Source organism: Giraffa tippelskirchi, chromosome 3 (assembly GCF_054371585.1).
Source record: "Giraffa tippelskirchi isolate mGirTip1 chromosome 3, T2T-mGirTip1v1.2.pri, whole genome shotgun sequence".
NCBI lineage: Eukaryota > Metazoa > Chordata > Mammalia > Artiodactyla > Giraffidae > Giraffa > Giraffa tippelskirchi.
The window spans coordinates 9,819,978-9,836,584 of record NC_137277.1 but is presented as its reverse complement, the minus strand read 5'-3'; the positions used below and the strand labels follow the sequence as shown (position 1 = coordinate 9,836,584).

The window sequence follows — 16,607 nt, the reverse complement described above, 5'->3', positions numbered from 1 at the left end:
AAGAGCCCGCCTGTCTTTAAAGCTTCCTTAGAGTCTCCTAATCTGGGGCCACCTGCTGCGAGCCTGACCAGGCCAGCCAGGGAGGAGAGTCAACCATCCAAGGAGGTCGAATGTTTCCAGGGGCCCAGCAATGAGGAAGATGTGGTGCTCTTAGCGATCCTCAGGAGAACAGTCCCAGGATGGGAGGTGGGGAGCCAGAGCACATCGAGCTGAGGAGGGGAACAGGGTGAGCAGCTGCACGTGGAGGAGGAAGGCACAGAAAATCGGCTCTTGACGGTGTCTTAAGTAGCTGTGATACACTGGGCTCCAAGTGACTTGGACCCGCCTAGCACTCATGCTTGCAATTCATTAGCAAAAAAGAAATTCCCAAAAGTCATCTCAGAACTAGGCAAAGGAAAATGAGATTAATTTCTTTCCAAATGTTAATCCGGTCTTCTTTGTGCACTTCAAGTTGGTAAATTATACCTTAATAAAACCGTTAATAGATTTGGGTAAAGCAAAAATAAAATACCTTCACACAAAGAAAATTCCAAGGCCAAATAACTTTATTGGTAAATTGTGTCTAAGACATTTAAGGAAGAAGTCGTAAGGAGCCAACACAAACCCTTCCATAATTTTGGGAACTGGGAGCACCCTCAGTTCATTCTGTGAGGGGATCACTGCCCTGATACCAAAACCAAACAAATACAAAAAAAGAAAAATACAAACCCTCATGAACACAGAAGCAAAACTCCTTGACAAAAATTTAGCCAGTTGAATACAGTGTCATGTACAGTGTACAATACTTCATGACAAACTGTGATTTACTCCAGGAACGCAAGATTGGTTTAATATAAAATCCACATAATCCACCATATTAACAGATGAAGAAGGTAAAACCATATGATAATCTCAAAAGATAGAGAAAAAAAAAATCTGATGGAATCCAGTACACAGTCACGATTTAAAGGCAAACAGAGACTTCCCCGGTGGGCCAGTGGTTGACTCCAGGCTTCTACTACAGGGACATGGGTTCAATCCCTGGTTTCAGAACTAAGATCCAGCATGGTGCATGGCCAAAAAAAAGTATTTGTTAAACACTAAGAATGTATTTTCTTTACATTTGTCATAATAAAAATGAATTTTCTTAATTTAAATATTTTTAAAATAATAAATACAAGCGGAAAAAAAAAACCTCTTTGCAGACTAGAAATAAAAGGAACTTCTTTAGGCTGGTAAAGGGTGTCTGTGAAAAAAAACCTTTAGCTAACATAATACTTCATGGTAAAAGACTTTCCTTCGAAGGCTGGGAACAAGGCAAGAAAGTCAGTATTCACCACTTTTTTTCCCCCTATCACTTAACTTTTTATTTTGAAATCATTTTAAGCCACAAAGAAGTTGCCAAACTAGAATTAGTGTTGCTGTGTTCCCTTCATGCTGTTACACAACCACAGCTCCGTGATCAAGCTAGGAAACTGGCAGTGTGCTTATCACTTTCCTTTACCCACCATCCTATGCGACGTCCCGGACAGTGCAATTAGGCAAGAAAAAGGAGAATCGTTAGATTGGGAAAGAAAGGGTAAAACTGTCTCTTTTCACCAAGGACAAGTTCAACTAGATAGGAAAACCCTAAGGACTCTTCAAAAAAGACCTAAGAGCTGAGTTTAGCACAGCTGATGCACAGTTCACATACGAAAATTAATTTTATTTCTGTGCAGTGAACAACTGGAAATTTTTTGAGACAGCAGCATTTATAATAGCACCCCAAAACGTGAAACAGATAAAAATCTAACAAAATATGCATAAGATCTATATGCTGAAAGTCTAAAACCCTGAACGACTGACGATACCAAGTATTGGTGAGCATTTAAAGCCACTGAAACAGTAATAGGAATTGCCAGTAGGGATGCAAAAATGAGTTCAGCCAATTTGGAAAACAGTTTGACAGTTTCTTAAGAAGTTACACATACACCGACCATAGAACCTAGTAATCCTGTCCCTCCACAAAGGAAATAAAAACTGACGTTCACACAAAGACTTGTCTCCAAATGTTCTTAACAGTTTTATGTGTAATACAGTAGCCTTCCCCGACCCCCGTATCTGCAGAAGATACTTTCCAAGACTCCATTGGATGCCTGAAACTGTGGATGGTATCAAACCCCATATATACTGCCTTTTGCCATACATACCGACCTATGGTAAAGTTTAATTTATAAGTTAGGCATGGTAAGAGAATATTCGAGTTACCAGCTCAAATATTGTGCTCCAGGACCATTATTAAGTAAGATAAGAGTTAATTAACACAAACATTGCAATGTCTGGACAATCTGAGAATCAAGACGGCCACCAGCTGACTAATCGATGGAATACATTGGAGGAGGGGGCGATTCATGTCCTAGGTGGAATATCGGGGGATTTTTATCACCCTACTAAGAACAGTGCACAATTTAAAACTCATAAATTGTTAACTTCTGGAATTTTCCATTTAATATTTTTAAACCAGAGTTTGCCACTGAAACTGAAGAACACGAAGCCATGGATAAGGGAGGCTGATTATAGTCCAAAACTGGGAGTGACGCGGGTGTCCATCAATGCATAAGTGCAGAAACAAACTGAGATCTGTCCACACAGTGGGCTACTACTCAGCAAAAACAGAACCAATTACTGATATTCTCAGCGACATCTCAAAAGCATGCGCTAAGTTAAAGGTTACATATTGTGTGTTTCCATTTATATGAAATTCTAGAACACGCAGAGCTGCAGTAGGAGTAAGCAGATCGCCGGTTGCCAGGGTTGGGTTCTAGTAGAGGGGATTGTCAGCAAAGGGCCTAAGAGAACATTGAGGGATGATAAGAATGGTCTCTATGTTATGGTTGTCATGATTACCATCTGTATACATTTGCCAAAGCTCATTAAATTGATGCACTTTATTGTATGTAAATTATCAGATCTCAAGTCAGTTTTTTGAAAAAGTGGTTGACATGCCAGCAGTCCCCCTTCTTGGCTGTGTAACTGGGTGGGTTTCCCCTTTCTGCACCTCTGTTTTCTCATCTATTAAAGAGTTAATAAGAGGACTTCCCTGGTGGTCCAGTAGTTAAGAATCTTCCTGCCAATTCAGGGGACGCGGGTTCAATCCCTGGTCTGGGAAGATTCCACACGCCTCGGGGCAACTAAGCCTGTGAGCCACAACTACTGAGCCCATGTGCCTAGAGCCTGTGCTCCACAAGAGAAGCCCATGCCGGACAACTAGAGAGTAGCCCCTGCTCACTGCAGCTAGAGAAAGCAACGAAGAAGCAACTAGAAGCAACTAGAGAACGCAACGAGAAAGCAACGAAGACCCAGTGCAGCAAAAATAACACATAAATAAATTTTTTTAAAAAGAGTTAATAAGAGCACCTTGGAAGAAAAGCTACGACAAACCTAGACAGTGTTTTAAAAAGTAGAGACATCATTTTGCCAACAAAGGTCCATATAGTCCAAGCTATTGTTTTTCCGATAGTCATGTAGGGATGTGAGAGTTGGACCATAAGGCTGAGTGCCAAAGAATCGACGCTTTCTAACTGTGGTGCTAGAGAAGACTCGTGAGAGTCCCTTGGACAGCAAGGAGATTGAATCAGTCAGTCCTGAAGGAAATCAGCCCTCAATATTCATTAGAAGTACTGATGCTGAAGCTGAAGCTCCCAACATTTTGAACACCTGATGCAAAGAGCTGACTCATTGAAAAAGACCCTGATGCTGGAAAAGATTGAAGGCAGGAGGAGAAGGGGGCTACAGATGATGAGATGGTTGGATGGCGTCACCAATTCAATGGATATGAGTTTGAGCAAACTCTGGAAGATAGTGAAGGACAGGGAAGCCTGGCACGCTGCAGTCCTTGGAGTTGTAAAGAGTCGGACATGACTGAGCAACTGAACAACAACAACTTCCTGTAGAGGTTGGGAGTATTGAATGGGTCCCATCAAAGATTATAGCAGTGCCAGCTATCTCTACGTTGGCATCACAGGCAGCGTTCCCCTGTTTGGCGGAGCGGGAGAGGAGGCGCAAAAGAAAGTCTTACAGGCTTCATACGGGCTCTGGTCTCTGACAGCCCCCAGCACACTCTTGACTGCATTGGCTGTGGCTGCCTGCTTCCAGCAGCCACGTCGCATGGTCCCCACGGGCCCGATTATCTGTGGAGCCGAGGCTTTCACGGACAGTCTCCTTATCGCAGCTTAGTCATTCCTCTCTGGAGCAGATGGTCTCAATTCCTGTTCCAGTTCCCTTTGTGGGTGGAAGACTGGAAAGGCTCTGAGAGCCGGAGGGGAACAGACACCCAGGCTTTGATCCCATGCCCTGCGGCAGCTTGGGTTTTTCAACGGTGCCACCAGTGCCTCCCAAAGGACTTCCTCTGCACTCTTGACCTTGACCAGCTCCTTACTGGGGCAAGAACCAATGGAGGCTAGAAGTGACAAGGCCAGGGTTTCTGTGACAGCCAGCACTGAGGCTCCTTCAGTTGGGTGGGATGTTAACACTTTCTAGTCTCTTCTGCCGCTTCTGTTTGTGCGGCTCCACTCCCCCCTCCCCCCACAGAGCTTAACAGCTTCTTTAGAGGGGATCACGTGAGCCCGTAGCCCCCTCAAACCTCACGTTTGGGGCAAATAGTCATTGAATGATTGACCCAAGGGCTCACTCTCTTGGACTCAGAGCTGCCAGGGAAACTCTGTCTCCCCACTAAAGGTTCTCAGCCCTGGCTGTACATAGAACCACCTGCAAGGCTTTAAGGCCAGCGCCTGTCCCCACCCCAGAGATAGTGGATCTGGATGCTGGGAGTTTGTGAAACTCCTGGGTGATTCTCAGGAGCCGACCAGGGTGACAGCCAGCAGGTTAGAGAGACCTGGGGACGTTCCTAGGGGATCACTCTCGTCCAGAACCTGGGATGCAAATAACAGAAACAAAAGAGGATATTGACTGCCTCATTTAACCTTGAAGGCAGGGCTTGGCCTTGACTTCAGGCCAGGGGGATGCAGGTGCTCAAACCATAGCATCAGGACCTAGGTTCCTCCATCTCTCCTCTCTGCCCTCACCTGCATCCTCTGCTGGGCTTTCCTCGGGGCACAATCGGGAGCACCAAGGGTATCAGCGCCTCCAGGCCGCCTGCTCCCTACAGAGTCCCATTCCAGAAGTCTAAAACTGACCCCCCAGGTCGGCTGGGATCACAACGCTTCCCTGACACCATTGTCTCGGACCTACCAGACTCAGGCCAGACCCAGTATGCTTCCCCAGGGGAAAATCAAGGTGCAGGCTCTCTGTCAGAGGGAAGGAAACAGAGTGGGTGTGAGACGGGCAGAATAATTTAAGTCCACTCCAGAGGTTCTGCCCCTGCCCCAGTGGGGTGAGATGTTCAGGTCAGGCATGTCAAGTGCTTAGAGCAGGGCAAGCAGCCCCCCTGCCCCCACCCCGGCAACACGTGAGACCCAGGAGGCGGGTGTGGGCGTGCGGTGAAAGAGCCCACCGTCCCTGGATGCAGACAGCTGTCCATGCCCATCCTCTGCTCTTCTGACTGCTGACCCCTGCTGCCCCTCCTCTGCCCTCCCCCAGCGCCCGTCCCTGGCGCCGGCCCAGCTTGTGAGAAAGTGTTGAAATCCAGATGCGGCCATCAGCCACCTTGCTCTGTAACCAGAGCAAAATCAGCCAGGCTGCAGCCTTGGGCGGCTGCCATCCTCCCGCACCGCCATCCCAGCTGCCCCAGTCAGAGCCAAGGGCGGGGAGGGGAGCAGGAAGCCTTGGCAGCAACCAACCCCAGAAGAAAACAGGGTCAGGTGGTTTCTCGAAAATCAAATCTAGACAGCTTTCTGAAGCACTTCCTGGGACCAGCCTGACACACTCTGTACTGGGAGGGTTTTCTGGGTTGAAGGTTCCTCTGCAAGTGGGAGGCCTTAGAACAGCCATCCGCAGGTGCCCCGGGCAGGTAAGCTGGCAACCTCTTGCTCTCAGGTGGGTGTCCCTCTCTCTATACAGTGTAATCTTGCAGGGACCAAGTCTCCCTGCCTGTGCTCAGTTAGGGATCTGATGCTCCTCCTGAATCCAGGGACCATCACTGCTGCTCCTGTGTCTCTGTCCAGTTGGGCAGGTTGTTCACTGGTGCACAAGGACACCACCCAAAGGGGACAAGCAATTCAGCTGAGGCGCTCTCTGATCTGTGCTTTTCAGCTCAGGCTAAGCCTGCCCAAAGGAAGAGCACCTTTCCCCAGTTTGCACAAGAGTGCCGAACGGTCCCGGGGCAGGCAACTCTGCCTCGTCTCTCTTGAATGAGTCAGGCAAAGATGGGTGGCCACTGCCAGCCGAAGGGCAGTGACATTTGCATACCATGAGCCAAGTGCCTGAATGGCCATCTGTCTGGGACCCTGGATTCCTGTTTCAGGATGAGCAAAGCTGGTGGCCGCCACTCTCTGGGGAGTGCAGAGGGTGACCAGCCGTCCCCGAGGCCCGAGGACACGTCTCAGGACTTAGGACTTCCAGTGCTAAAACTAGGACAGGCCCCGGTGTGCTGGGTGGTTGGTCATTCTGGCCTCTCAGCCATCAGCTGAGGTCAGTGTAATGAAGAGAGCGAGGCTGCTGGGCAGATTGCCCCAAGGCCACTCACCGCCTACGGCTCCCCAGCTGTGTGAGCAGAGCTGGATACCCTTCCGGGCTTCAGCACCTTCACTTGTAAGGTGGGATCAACGAGGTATTTCTCAGGGTCATGGTCAGGATTCCATGAGCCAGTGGTGTGAGCAGTCCTGAAGGACGCTGTTCAACAACAGCAGGCCCTCGTGCCTGGGAGCCCCCAGGGGGTCTTGTTACTAGACCCTGACTCGAGGGATGCCCACAACAGTGGCCACAGCCCTACTGGCTGGGCCCTGAGTCGGGGTGTGGGTGTCGCAAGGTCCTTACTGGGCGAGAGCAGCAGGGACTCTCTGCACCCCCTCCACGCCCCTCTTCCTGCCTCCCTGCACTGGTATGCGGACATTAGGGGAGGGAGACAGGTGAGGGGCAGAATGTGGGCAAAGAGAAAAAGCGAGCTATGAGAATTACAGAGGCAAGACGTCCTGGAAAAAGTGGAGAGACTTGGGTCCCCCCGCCCCCCTCCCCCGGGGCTGGCTGTGTGGCCTTTGTGGTCCCCCGCCTCCTCCAGCCTCTGTTTCTTGGGGGCGCTGACCTCAGAGGTGGCAGTGCCAGGCATACACTGAGTGGACCCAGAGTGTCCTCTCATCTTGTTCCCCTCCCCTAGTCTCCCCCCAACCCCACTCAGCTGCCCAGGCAGAGGCCTGGGTCTTAGCCCTCATCCCTCTCCTCCCCCCCACCACTCAACCTCCAGCCCAGTCTCTGCTCTCCATCCCTGTGTCAGCCCTGCCCGGGTTTCTGTGGCCTCCTTCTGACACCTCCCCACCCTGCCCCACTCTCGTGCCCCTCCTTTCCAGGTTTCACATGGGCCAGAGCCCACGCAATGTTCTTCGGCAGCTGCAGACCTCAGGATACTCTCGCAGGCTGGCCTGCCATCTGAGCCATCCCTGCCATCTCTCAGCCACCCTGAGCGGGGTCCCCCAGGTCCTCCCAATCTCGGCCCTGCAGCCTCTGCCTCCTCCCTCCCCGCCCTTCCCACCCATGCCCCCTGACAGTCATGCCCAGGGACTAGCTTTCTGATATGGGCACCTTTGTCCCCCACTGTCCTCGCTGCCCAGAGACCCCCCCTTCATCTGGGCAAGTCTTCCTCATCCTTGGAGGACCACCTTCAGATGAGGTGAGGGGCCCCCACTGGGACACCCAGAGCACCCTCCACGAGGAGGGCCCGAGGCCTGTCCAGCTCCACCATCTCACTTCGCTGCCTCCTTTCGCTGCAGGACAAGGGACCCCCCAGGCAAGGCCATGGCGCCCCTACGGCTCCTCTGGGTGTGGCTGCTGGTCGCGGGGACTCGAGGTGAGCTGAGCCCCAGGAATGCCGAGAGCAGCCGTCTGTGACTTTGCTCTGCAAGGTCAGCCCCTTCCCCTTGCAGAAAGTCAAGGCAGTGTTCTGCCCAGCATTTGGGTCACAGGGGCCAGCCTGGGTCTTCTCCCCTGCATGAAGCCCTGGCTGCCCCCAGTCATGGCTCGGAGGTTTGGAGAGGAGGCCAGGGAGCTCCATTCTCACCCAGAGGGACCAGGGGGGAGGGGCCCACAGAGCCGCCAAACCCCGAGGGGCCTGAGGTCGGTGCCCTTTGGACAGTCAGCTTCCAGAGTCCTGGACACCTGTCCTCACGCTCGTCACGCTCAGAGGCCCTTCCTCTTCCCGGTGACCCCATGGAAGGCCTGTTACACCCCATCTGAGAAATGCCCTTTGACCTGGCACCTGGCTTCTGCCTGACCCTGTCGGCTCCAGCAGGGGCTGAGGTTGGCTGGGTGGGGAGGTCAGCGGGCTGAGTCCCAGAAGGGTGAGTGTGGAGCTGGGACCCTGCTTTCTCTCCTGGTCTGGCATACTCTTCCTGTGTTTCCAGGGCGCTCTGGGCCTATTGCCCCCAGGCGTTCCCCTATACCCCTCCCAGCAGTCCTTGCCATGGTGCCCAGGCTGCACCCCAAGCCCCAGACACCCACAGGTGGGGCCAGTGTGGGCCTATTCTTCCCTTGGGGTCCTGCCACCTCACTCTCAGGTGGCACCAAGAGCCCCCCTGGCCCTTCTCTATCAATAGCATGAGGGACTCAGACCCCAAGGACAAGAAAGAGGAAGTCTACCCTCAGTGTGTGTATGTGGGGGGTGTCAATGTGTATTTTTCACTCCTCCCAGGGGGTGATCCCCTCGAGGATGGATGGGATGTTCGAAGCTAATGGTCCAGGGTTCACCCCTGTTGGGGAGAACTCTACCGCCCCCATGAAAGCGCATGGCCCCCTAGAGTGTGGGGTGGCCAGGCTGCCACCCAGGGATGGAGGCCCAGCACCCAGCCTCCATCCTTGCTGACCTCTGCTCTCCCTTGGGAGCCCACAGGCGTGAAAGACGGTGACTTGCGGCTGGCCGACGGGGGCTCCGCCAACAAGGGCCGCGTGGAGATCTACTACAGTGGCCAGTGGGGGACGGTGTGTGATAACATGTGGGACCTGATGGACGCCAACGTCGTCTGCCATGCCCTGGGCTTCCAGAACGCCACCAAGGCTCTGGGCGGAGCTGCCTTTGGGCCAGGTAACCCGCGGGTGCCCAGGTCCCCCAAAGTAGGACGCGCTGCCAAGGAACCAGGCCCAGGAAGGGCTCATACCTAAGGCGTGCAAATGGCCTTCCCCCCAGCTCCACGCTGGCAAAGTTTTCAAAGAGGCAGAAGCCCTGCGTTGGCCAAGAGCTGGCGGCCCAGTCTGCACTCACATTTGCCTAGCAGCTGTTCCCTCCAGTCCAGAAACTCCACTCTGGGACTTTACCTTCTTGAAACAGTTCCCCCCCAAAAGAAAAGTCTGTGTGCAGTGCCTGTGATTCTGAAAAAAGAGAAATCATCCAAATATTCAGCCATAGGGATAGAGGCATAAGTTACAGTATAATTATTTGGTATCTATACGAAGCCGACCGACCGGGTCAAACAAGGCTATTTCATGGCACGAAGTTACAATAATAGATCTGCACCCATGCTCCAGTAGTCACACGATGGTACCGGGTAAAAACACGGGCTCACGTGGACCCATGCTGGAGGGGACGTCACCAACCAGGGGCCGCTTTACTGGGATGGCAGGATTGCAGAGTGCTTTTCTCCATCTCTGTGTGTAACTGCGACTGTCCTTTACTAGGCTTCTCGGGGAAGCAGCGCTGTTGGCAGGGCCTTCCTCCTGGGGCCGAGAGCCCCAGCTCCCCTTCCGGGCTCAGTCGTCCTTGCTATTCTTCCAGGACATGGCCCTATCATGCTGGACGAGGTGAGGTGCACGGGGACGGAGCCCTCGCTGGCCAACTGCTCATCCCTGGGCTGGATGCGGAGCAACTGCAGACACGACAAGGACGCCAGCGTGATCTGCACCAACGGTGAGTGGGGTGGGGGTAGCACCCCATCCTGAGCCCCAGAGGCCCGAGACCTGGATCCCAGGGACAGTAGTGAGCCCCAGGGCCCTCCCTGCCCCACCCCGCAAGAGCTGCCCCAGAGGCCCGAGACCTGGATCCCAGGGACGGTGGTCAGGCCGGCTCCTCGGCTCCACACGAATCACACACCTACCTGCGCAAACGTTGGCAGGTGATGCCCGCTCTCCAGGAGGGGCGGGAAAGCCCACAGATCCCACCACCTCGCAGCAAGGGCTCCTCACTTCCTCCTCACCCTCCCTGGAGCCGCTCAGAAATGTTCCATTTTAACCTGATTCTTAGGCACTGAGCCACCTTCCAAATACAGGCACACCTCAGAGATAGCATAGGTTCCAGACATTGCAGCAAGGTGAGGATCTCAGTAAAGCAAATCACATGAATTTTTTTCCCAGTGCTTGTAGAACTTGTGTGTACACTCTGCTGTCGTCTACTAAGTGTGCAACAGCATTATGTCTGAAGGAACAATGTGCATACTAAAATATTGAATCACTATGTTCCTCACCTGAAATTAAAATAACATTGTGAGCCACATACTTCAATTAAATGAATAAACAAACACACTCAGAAGCAGAGCTGAGACTGGAACGAAGATTTCCTGATCCTAGCTGAGAGTTCTAGGATTCTCAGCTGCCTCCTGATTCGCTCCGCTCGAATCACACGCCTGCCTGAGCAAAGGTCCGTAGGTGATGCCCACTCTCCAGGAGCGGCGGGAAAGCCCGCAGCTCCCACCACCCCACAGCAAAGGATCCCGGAGAGACAGAAGCAGTTGTCACCGGGCACAGGCTCCTGGCCCAGCAGCGCCCCCTTGCTGTGACAGGGGGATGTACAGGGAGACTAACCCCGCTCAGTGGCACAAAGGGCAGGGCCTTGTTGCATTGAAAGGATTGAAGTTGGAGTTTCAGATAACATAAATATGCATATTTTCTCTCTCTCCCTTTTTTTTTTTGAAGAGAACAAATGTAAAGAATGGCCAATCCTAAATATAATAGACCAATGGCATAAAATCAATAAACCAGTGCTGTTGCTTATTCTCAGTCGTGTCCGACTCGGTGACCCCATGGACTGTAGCCCGCCAGGCTCCTCTGTCGATGGGGAATCTCCAGGCGAGAACACTGGAGTGGGTTTCCATGCCCTCCTCCTCCTCAATCCCAACCCAGGGACTGAGCCCCAGTATCCCGCACCACAGGCTAATTCTTTACCATCTGAGCCACTAGGGAAGCCCCAATAAACCAGAAAAGCTAGCAGTAAAAATAATGATAATAATATACACACTTTATGTTTTAAAAAAATAATGTACATACCTTAATTAAGCAATACTCTATCGGAACTTCCCTGGGGGTACAGTGATTATGACTCCGCACTTCCAGTGCAGAGGGCATGGGTTCAGTTCCTGGCCAGGGAACTAGGATCCTGCATACCATGAGGTACAGCCGAAAGAAACCAATACTTGAATGCTAAAACTTGCTAACTACCCTCTGAGCCTTCAGCAAGTCATAATCTTTTTGCAACAGTAACATCAAAAATCACTGAGAATTGCCAAACAGTGACACAGAGACACAAAGTGAGCAAATGTCATCGGAAAAAAAAATAGCAAAGCTCAAGACACCGTTGCCGCAACCTTCAGTTTCTGAGAAACATGGCGACGCACAGTGAAGTGAGGTGCCTGTGCACCCCGTGTCTACACTCTGCAGGCTCACCCCTTGAAACGCCAGCCTTCAGTTTCTGCTGGGAGAGGTGGTGCATCACCCCCAAACCAGGCTGCGGGCTTCCAGTAGCTTCTCTAGGCCTCAGTCCCTTGTAGGAGGCTGCCAAGGACCCCAAAGCTCTAAACCGCATTGCCTTGGGACCCCCTTCAGACAAGACCAGGCAGGAGGTTCAGGTTTTAGAAAGTCACATCTGGGTGATTGATTGGGATGGGACCTCAAGTTCTGGAAGTCAGCCCCTCCAGATCCCCCCCCAAGATGTGCCATCTGAATGCTGGGGGGCAGGTGAGCTTAGGGGTGTTTCATGGGGTGGGGCTCTGGGCCACGAGGGGCAACAGCACCCTGTGTTCCAGGGCCGTTCTTTCCTCGTCTCCCCAGGAGCCTTTCTGAGTCGATAAGGCAGGACCCACAGTTTAAGGGAAGAATCTGACTCCGGGGAGCGAAAATGTTTCCGGGTCACTGAGGAAGCAAGTGAGGGGCCCCTCCTAACATGCCTGCCTCTGCCCCTCCATAGAAACCAGAGGTGTCTACACCTTCGACCTGTCTGGCAAACTCCCCGCGGCTCTAGAGCAGATCTTTGAGAGCCAGAAGGGCTGTGACCTGTTCATCCATGTGAAGGCGAGTGAGGAGGACGAGCTGGCCATCTGCGCCCACAAGCTGATCCTGTCCACCAACCCCGAGGCCCATGGCCTGTGGAAGGAGCCGGGCAGCAGGGTCACCATGGAGGTGGATGCTGAGTGTGTGCCTGTTGTCAGGGACTTCATCAGGTGAGTGGCCTCGGAGCCGGGCCCGGGGACTGGGCAGCGTTCCCTCCAGAGGAAAACCCCAGGGACAAGGAATGCGGCACCACCTGCAGCTGTGCTCACCTGAACACACACGAGTGCAACCACGTTTGTGCTCGCACACTTGTGTGCACACATGCTCACACACCCACACACGTGCTCACACTCACCTTCTCAGCCACGCGTCCTCACCTTTGCATACACATTCTTATGTATTCTTTCCACGGGGACTGTGAGAAATGGGTCAGCCCTCACACACACACACACACACACACACACACACACACACACACACACACACACACACACCCCACACCTCTCGGGTATCATAAGCACCCAAAATATAACTATCAAAGTCATTCTTCCTCTTCTCACCTCACTGATTTGCTGCTGTGAAAATTTTTTTAAAGAAACGGGAATCCAAGTCTGCTGCCAGAAGAAAGTGGGGAGAAAATCCCCAGGTGGCACCGTCCAGGCGGTGGTCTAACCAGCGGGCTGGCCACACCCGGGAGCCCGTCTCCCAGTTGAGAGTGGGCCCCAAGGGGTCAGCCCCATCCCCCGCAGACCATCCTGCCGGGGGGGGGGGTCACTATGTCACCACCTTGGGTGGGCTTCCCAGGGGCTGGCGTTCTGGGAGCATCAGTTTGAAGAAAGAACCGAGTGTATGAAAAGCCGTTCCCTCTCATGACCCAAAATTGTAGGAGCCGAAAGTGACATTTAAGAGGAAACAGCAAATGGCAGTTAAAAAAGATTCAATGGTGCCTTTTCAGCCAAGGACGAGAGCTTGGCAGCTGTCCTGTGCCCCTCCTAGCAGGACTGAGGTCTGTGATGCATCTGTGCCTGGCCTCAGCCTCTCGGCCCATCAGTCACCGCCATTGGTCAGAGTTCAGTGATTCTCTGGACTGTCTAGCCATGTGCTCCAGCTCTGTCTCTCTCTGCCTTCCTGTCTCTTTCTGCCTCTCACTGTGTCTCTCTCTATCTTCCTATCGCCCCGTATCTCTGTGTCTCTCTCTGTCTCTCCCTCTCTCTCCCTCCCTTGCTCTCTGTCTCTCTCCCTCCTCTAAGGCAGAGAGGCAGCAATGAGCCCCATCCAGGCCCTTGAGGGCCTCTGGAGACCCTTGTTCACCGCCTCCACCCCCACCCCCACACTCCCCTTCCCTCTGCCCAGTGGCCCCCACGTGGTACAGATGACCATTTTTGCTCTCGAGTTCACGGTCAGCAGCAGAATCACAGGATATGCTTAGCACATCAAGGCAGAGAGGGTGGGACAAGGGCCGGCCCACCTCTTCTCCTCCCACTGGACTCTGTGGGGTCCCGGCTCCATTCTGTGCACCCGAGGCTCCGTGTTCAGGTGATGGGGAAGCCAGAAAGTCTGAGGCTCTCTGGAAGGCTCATCATTCGAGAGAAGCGGTGAAGAGAGTTTGGTTCTTTCCAAAGCAGGGCCCCACTCACTGTCTCCCAGGAGATGGCAGGGGCCATCGCCTGGCCTTTCCCCTCCCAGCAGGCTCCCTCCGCACGTGTCTTCACACAGCAAAGTGCCTCCTGGTGGCGCACTGAGTTACATGGCAGATGGCATAGACTGGGTGCCACCCACGGGCTCACAGCTGGCAGGGATGGCAGACAGGAGGTGACCCATGATGATGCCCATGTCATGGGGGCACCAGACAGGTGCTGGGGCACAGGGGCGCCCATGGGCACCCAGTGGGGAACTCAAGAGTTCTGTCCAGGGGAATGACAGGGGAAAGGGAAGGGCAATGCCCCAGACAGCCAGCAGGTCCTGGTGTCGGGGCTCAGCCCACGAAGACGATGGTGATGATGGAGGAGGTGGTGGGACTGTTCCCACCAATGAGGATGAAGCAACATCCTCAAGGAGTCTGGGATCCGCCCAGCTGCCTGTGCACCTGGCTCTCGGCCAATGTGAGCTTAGAAGGGGGGTTGACTCAGGAGATAAATCAGGGGGCTCCAAGTGCCTGCTGAAATAGTTAGCACCCCAGGTATCAGCCGCACACCTGCACCAGGGCACACCTGTCACCCTTCAGGAGAAGGGGTGTGGCCAAGCATCAGCCCTCGTCTCTCCCCAGGTACCTCTACTCCCGGAGGATCGACGTGTCCCTGTCATCGGTGAAGTGTTTGCACAAACTCGCCTCTGCCTACCAGGCCAAGCAGCTGCAGAGTTACTGCGGGCACCTCTTTGCCATCCTCATCCCCCAGGACCCCTCTTTCCAGACACCCCTGGAGCTCTATGCCTATGCCCTGGCCACCCGGGACCCCGTGCTGGAGGAGATCTGCGTGCGGTTTCTGGCCTGGAACTTTGGGGCCCTGATGCAGGCCGAGGCCTGGCCGAGCGTCCCCCCGGCCCTGCTCCGAGACCTGCTCTCCAGGACCGAGCTGGTGGTGCCCAGCGAACTAGTCCTGCTGCTGGCCGTGGACAAGTGGAGCCAGGAGAGTCACCCCTCCCACGAGGAAGTGGAGGGCTTGGTGGAGAAGGTGCGGTTCCCCATGATGCTACCCCGGGACCTCTTCTCACTGCAGTTTAACCTGTCCCTGTACTGGAGTCATGAGGCACTCCTCCAGAAGAAGATACTGCAGGCCCTGGAGTTCCACACTGTGCCCTTTGAGCTGCTGGCTCAGTACTGGGGCCTGAACCTGACCGAGGACGCCTACCAGCCCCGGCTTTACACCTCGCCCACCTGGAGTGAGTCCGTGATGAGGTCCAGTTACAACCCCTACCGGTCCTTCCAGACCCCCCAGCATCCCAGCTTCCTCTTCCAGTCCAGCTCCATCTCCTGGACTTTCATCTACCTCCCCACCCGCCAGAGCTGCTGGAACCACGGGTTCTCATGCTCCTCCGATGAAACCCCTCTCCTGGCTCTCTCCAAGTCCCGCTACTCCAATCCCACCATCGGCTATGAAAACCGGGCCCTGCTGCACTGTGAGGGGAGCTTCGTGGCGGACATCCTCGACTTCAAGGACTGGAAGGCCCTGATCCCCAGCGCCCTGAGTACCAACAGCTCCAGTAATGCTTCCTTCCCCTGCCCGGCAGGGTCCTTCAGCAGGTTCCAAGTCGTCATCCGTCCCTTCTACCTGACCAACTCCATGGGCATGGACTAGACTCGAGGCTGGAGGTCAGGGTGGGCAGGGGCGCACAGAGGCTGGGCACCTCCTCTCCTTTACCTCCTCTCTGCAGCCACCTTCAACCACCGGCCACCAGGTGGCCCCCCTGCTTCTGTTGATCTCTCTGAGCTTACAGAAACTACTGGAAGACTTCAGCTACTGCAGACTTCCCTGGTGGCTCGGATGGTAAAGAATCTGCCTGCAGTGTAGGAGACCTGGGTTCAACCCCTGGGTAGGGAGGATCCCCTGGAGAAGGGAATGGCAACCCACTCCAGTATTCTTGCCTGGAGAATCCCACGGACAGAGGAGCCTGGCAGGCTACAGTCTATGGAGTCGCAAAGTCAGAGACAACTTGTTGCAAAGAGTTGGACACGGCTGAGCGACTAACACTTCCTTCCTTCCTTCAACTAGTACGCTCTACGAGCTGAGAACTCCCACTTCAACTGCCCGCTAATTTGTTGGGAAGCAATGAGGTGTGAGCCAGGAGCTGTTGGGCTTCCTACCTGGACTTTCACTTTCTCCACCCTCTTCTGTCCCTTGTCTGAGATCATTAAAATTGCACTGTGGTGCCCAAGTTCTCTTGTTCACACAGAAAGGGCTGTTGAGTCCATAGGGTGTTGGGACACAGGATGATGTGCTAGGCCCTGGGATCCAGTAATGAGCCGACGTGGTCCCTTCCCTGTGAAGCTGCTGCAGTCTCATGGGTGAGACAGGCCATCACAAGCAAGCAACACTTGGGGTGAGGACCAGTGGGAATAATGGGTGATGGAAACCAGAGGAAGGAAGGTGGGAGGCATAGGCTGGAGTTACTTTAGTGGATCTCAGTGGAGAAATGAAGAGTGAGGGGCAGCAGACATGGGGAAAATGGCAGGAGGGTGTGTGTGTTCCAGGGAGAAGGAACAGTAGGTGATCAGAATCTCGTCCCCATCCATCTTCCCACTTGTGCATGGGGAAGGATGCAGAGGTTCTCGTCCCAGCATTGTTTGTAGAAAT

At 53.7% G+C, this 16,607-nt stretch overlaps 1 protein-coding gene across 2 annotated transcripts; it reads left to right on the top strand.

Annotated features, from left to right (window-relative positions):
• The first annotated feature begins 5,824 nt into the window (after positions 1 to 5,824).
• LGALS3BP (galectin 3 binding protein) lies at positions 5,825 to 16,209 on the top strand. Of its 2 annotated transcripts, none has more exons than XM_081575707.1 (6): positions 5,825 to 5,926; positions 7,839 to 7,915; positions 8,954 to 9,145; positions 9,833 to 9,964; positions 12,233 to 12,485; positions 14,582 to 16,209. In XM_081575707.1, exons 2-6 carry the CDS (start codon positions 7,864 to 7,866, stop codon positions 15,609 to 15,611), a joined length of 1,659 nt encoding a protein of 552 aa, XP_081431833.1. In that variant the 5' UTR covers positions 5,825 to 5,926; positions 7,839 to 7,863; the 3' UTR covers positions 15,612 to 16,209. The 2 variants fall into 2 exon arrangements, with proteins under 2 accessions (XP_081431833.1, XP_081431834.1); XM_081575708.1 differs by having other exon boundaries at positions 5,825 to 5,952.
• Positions 16,210 to 16,607: the final 398 nt, after the last annotated feature.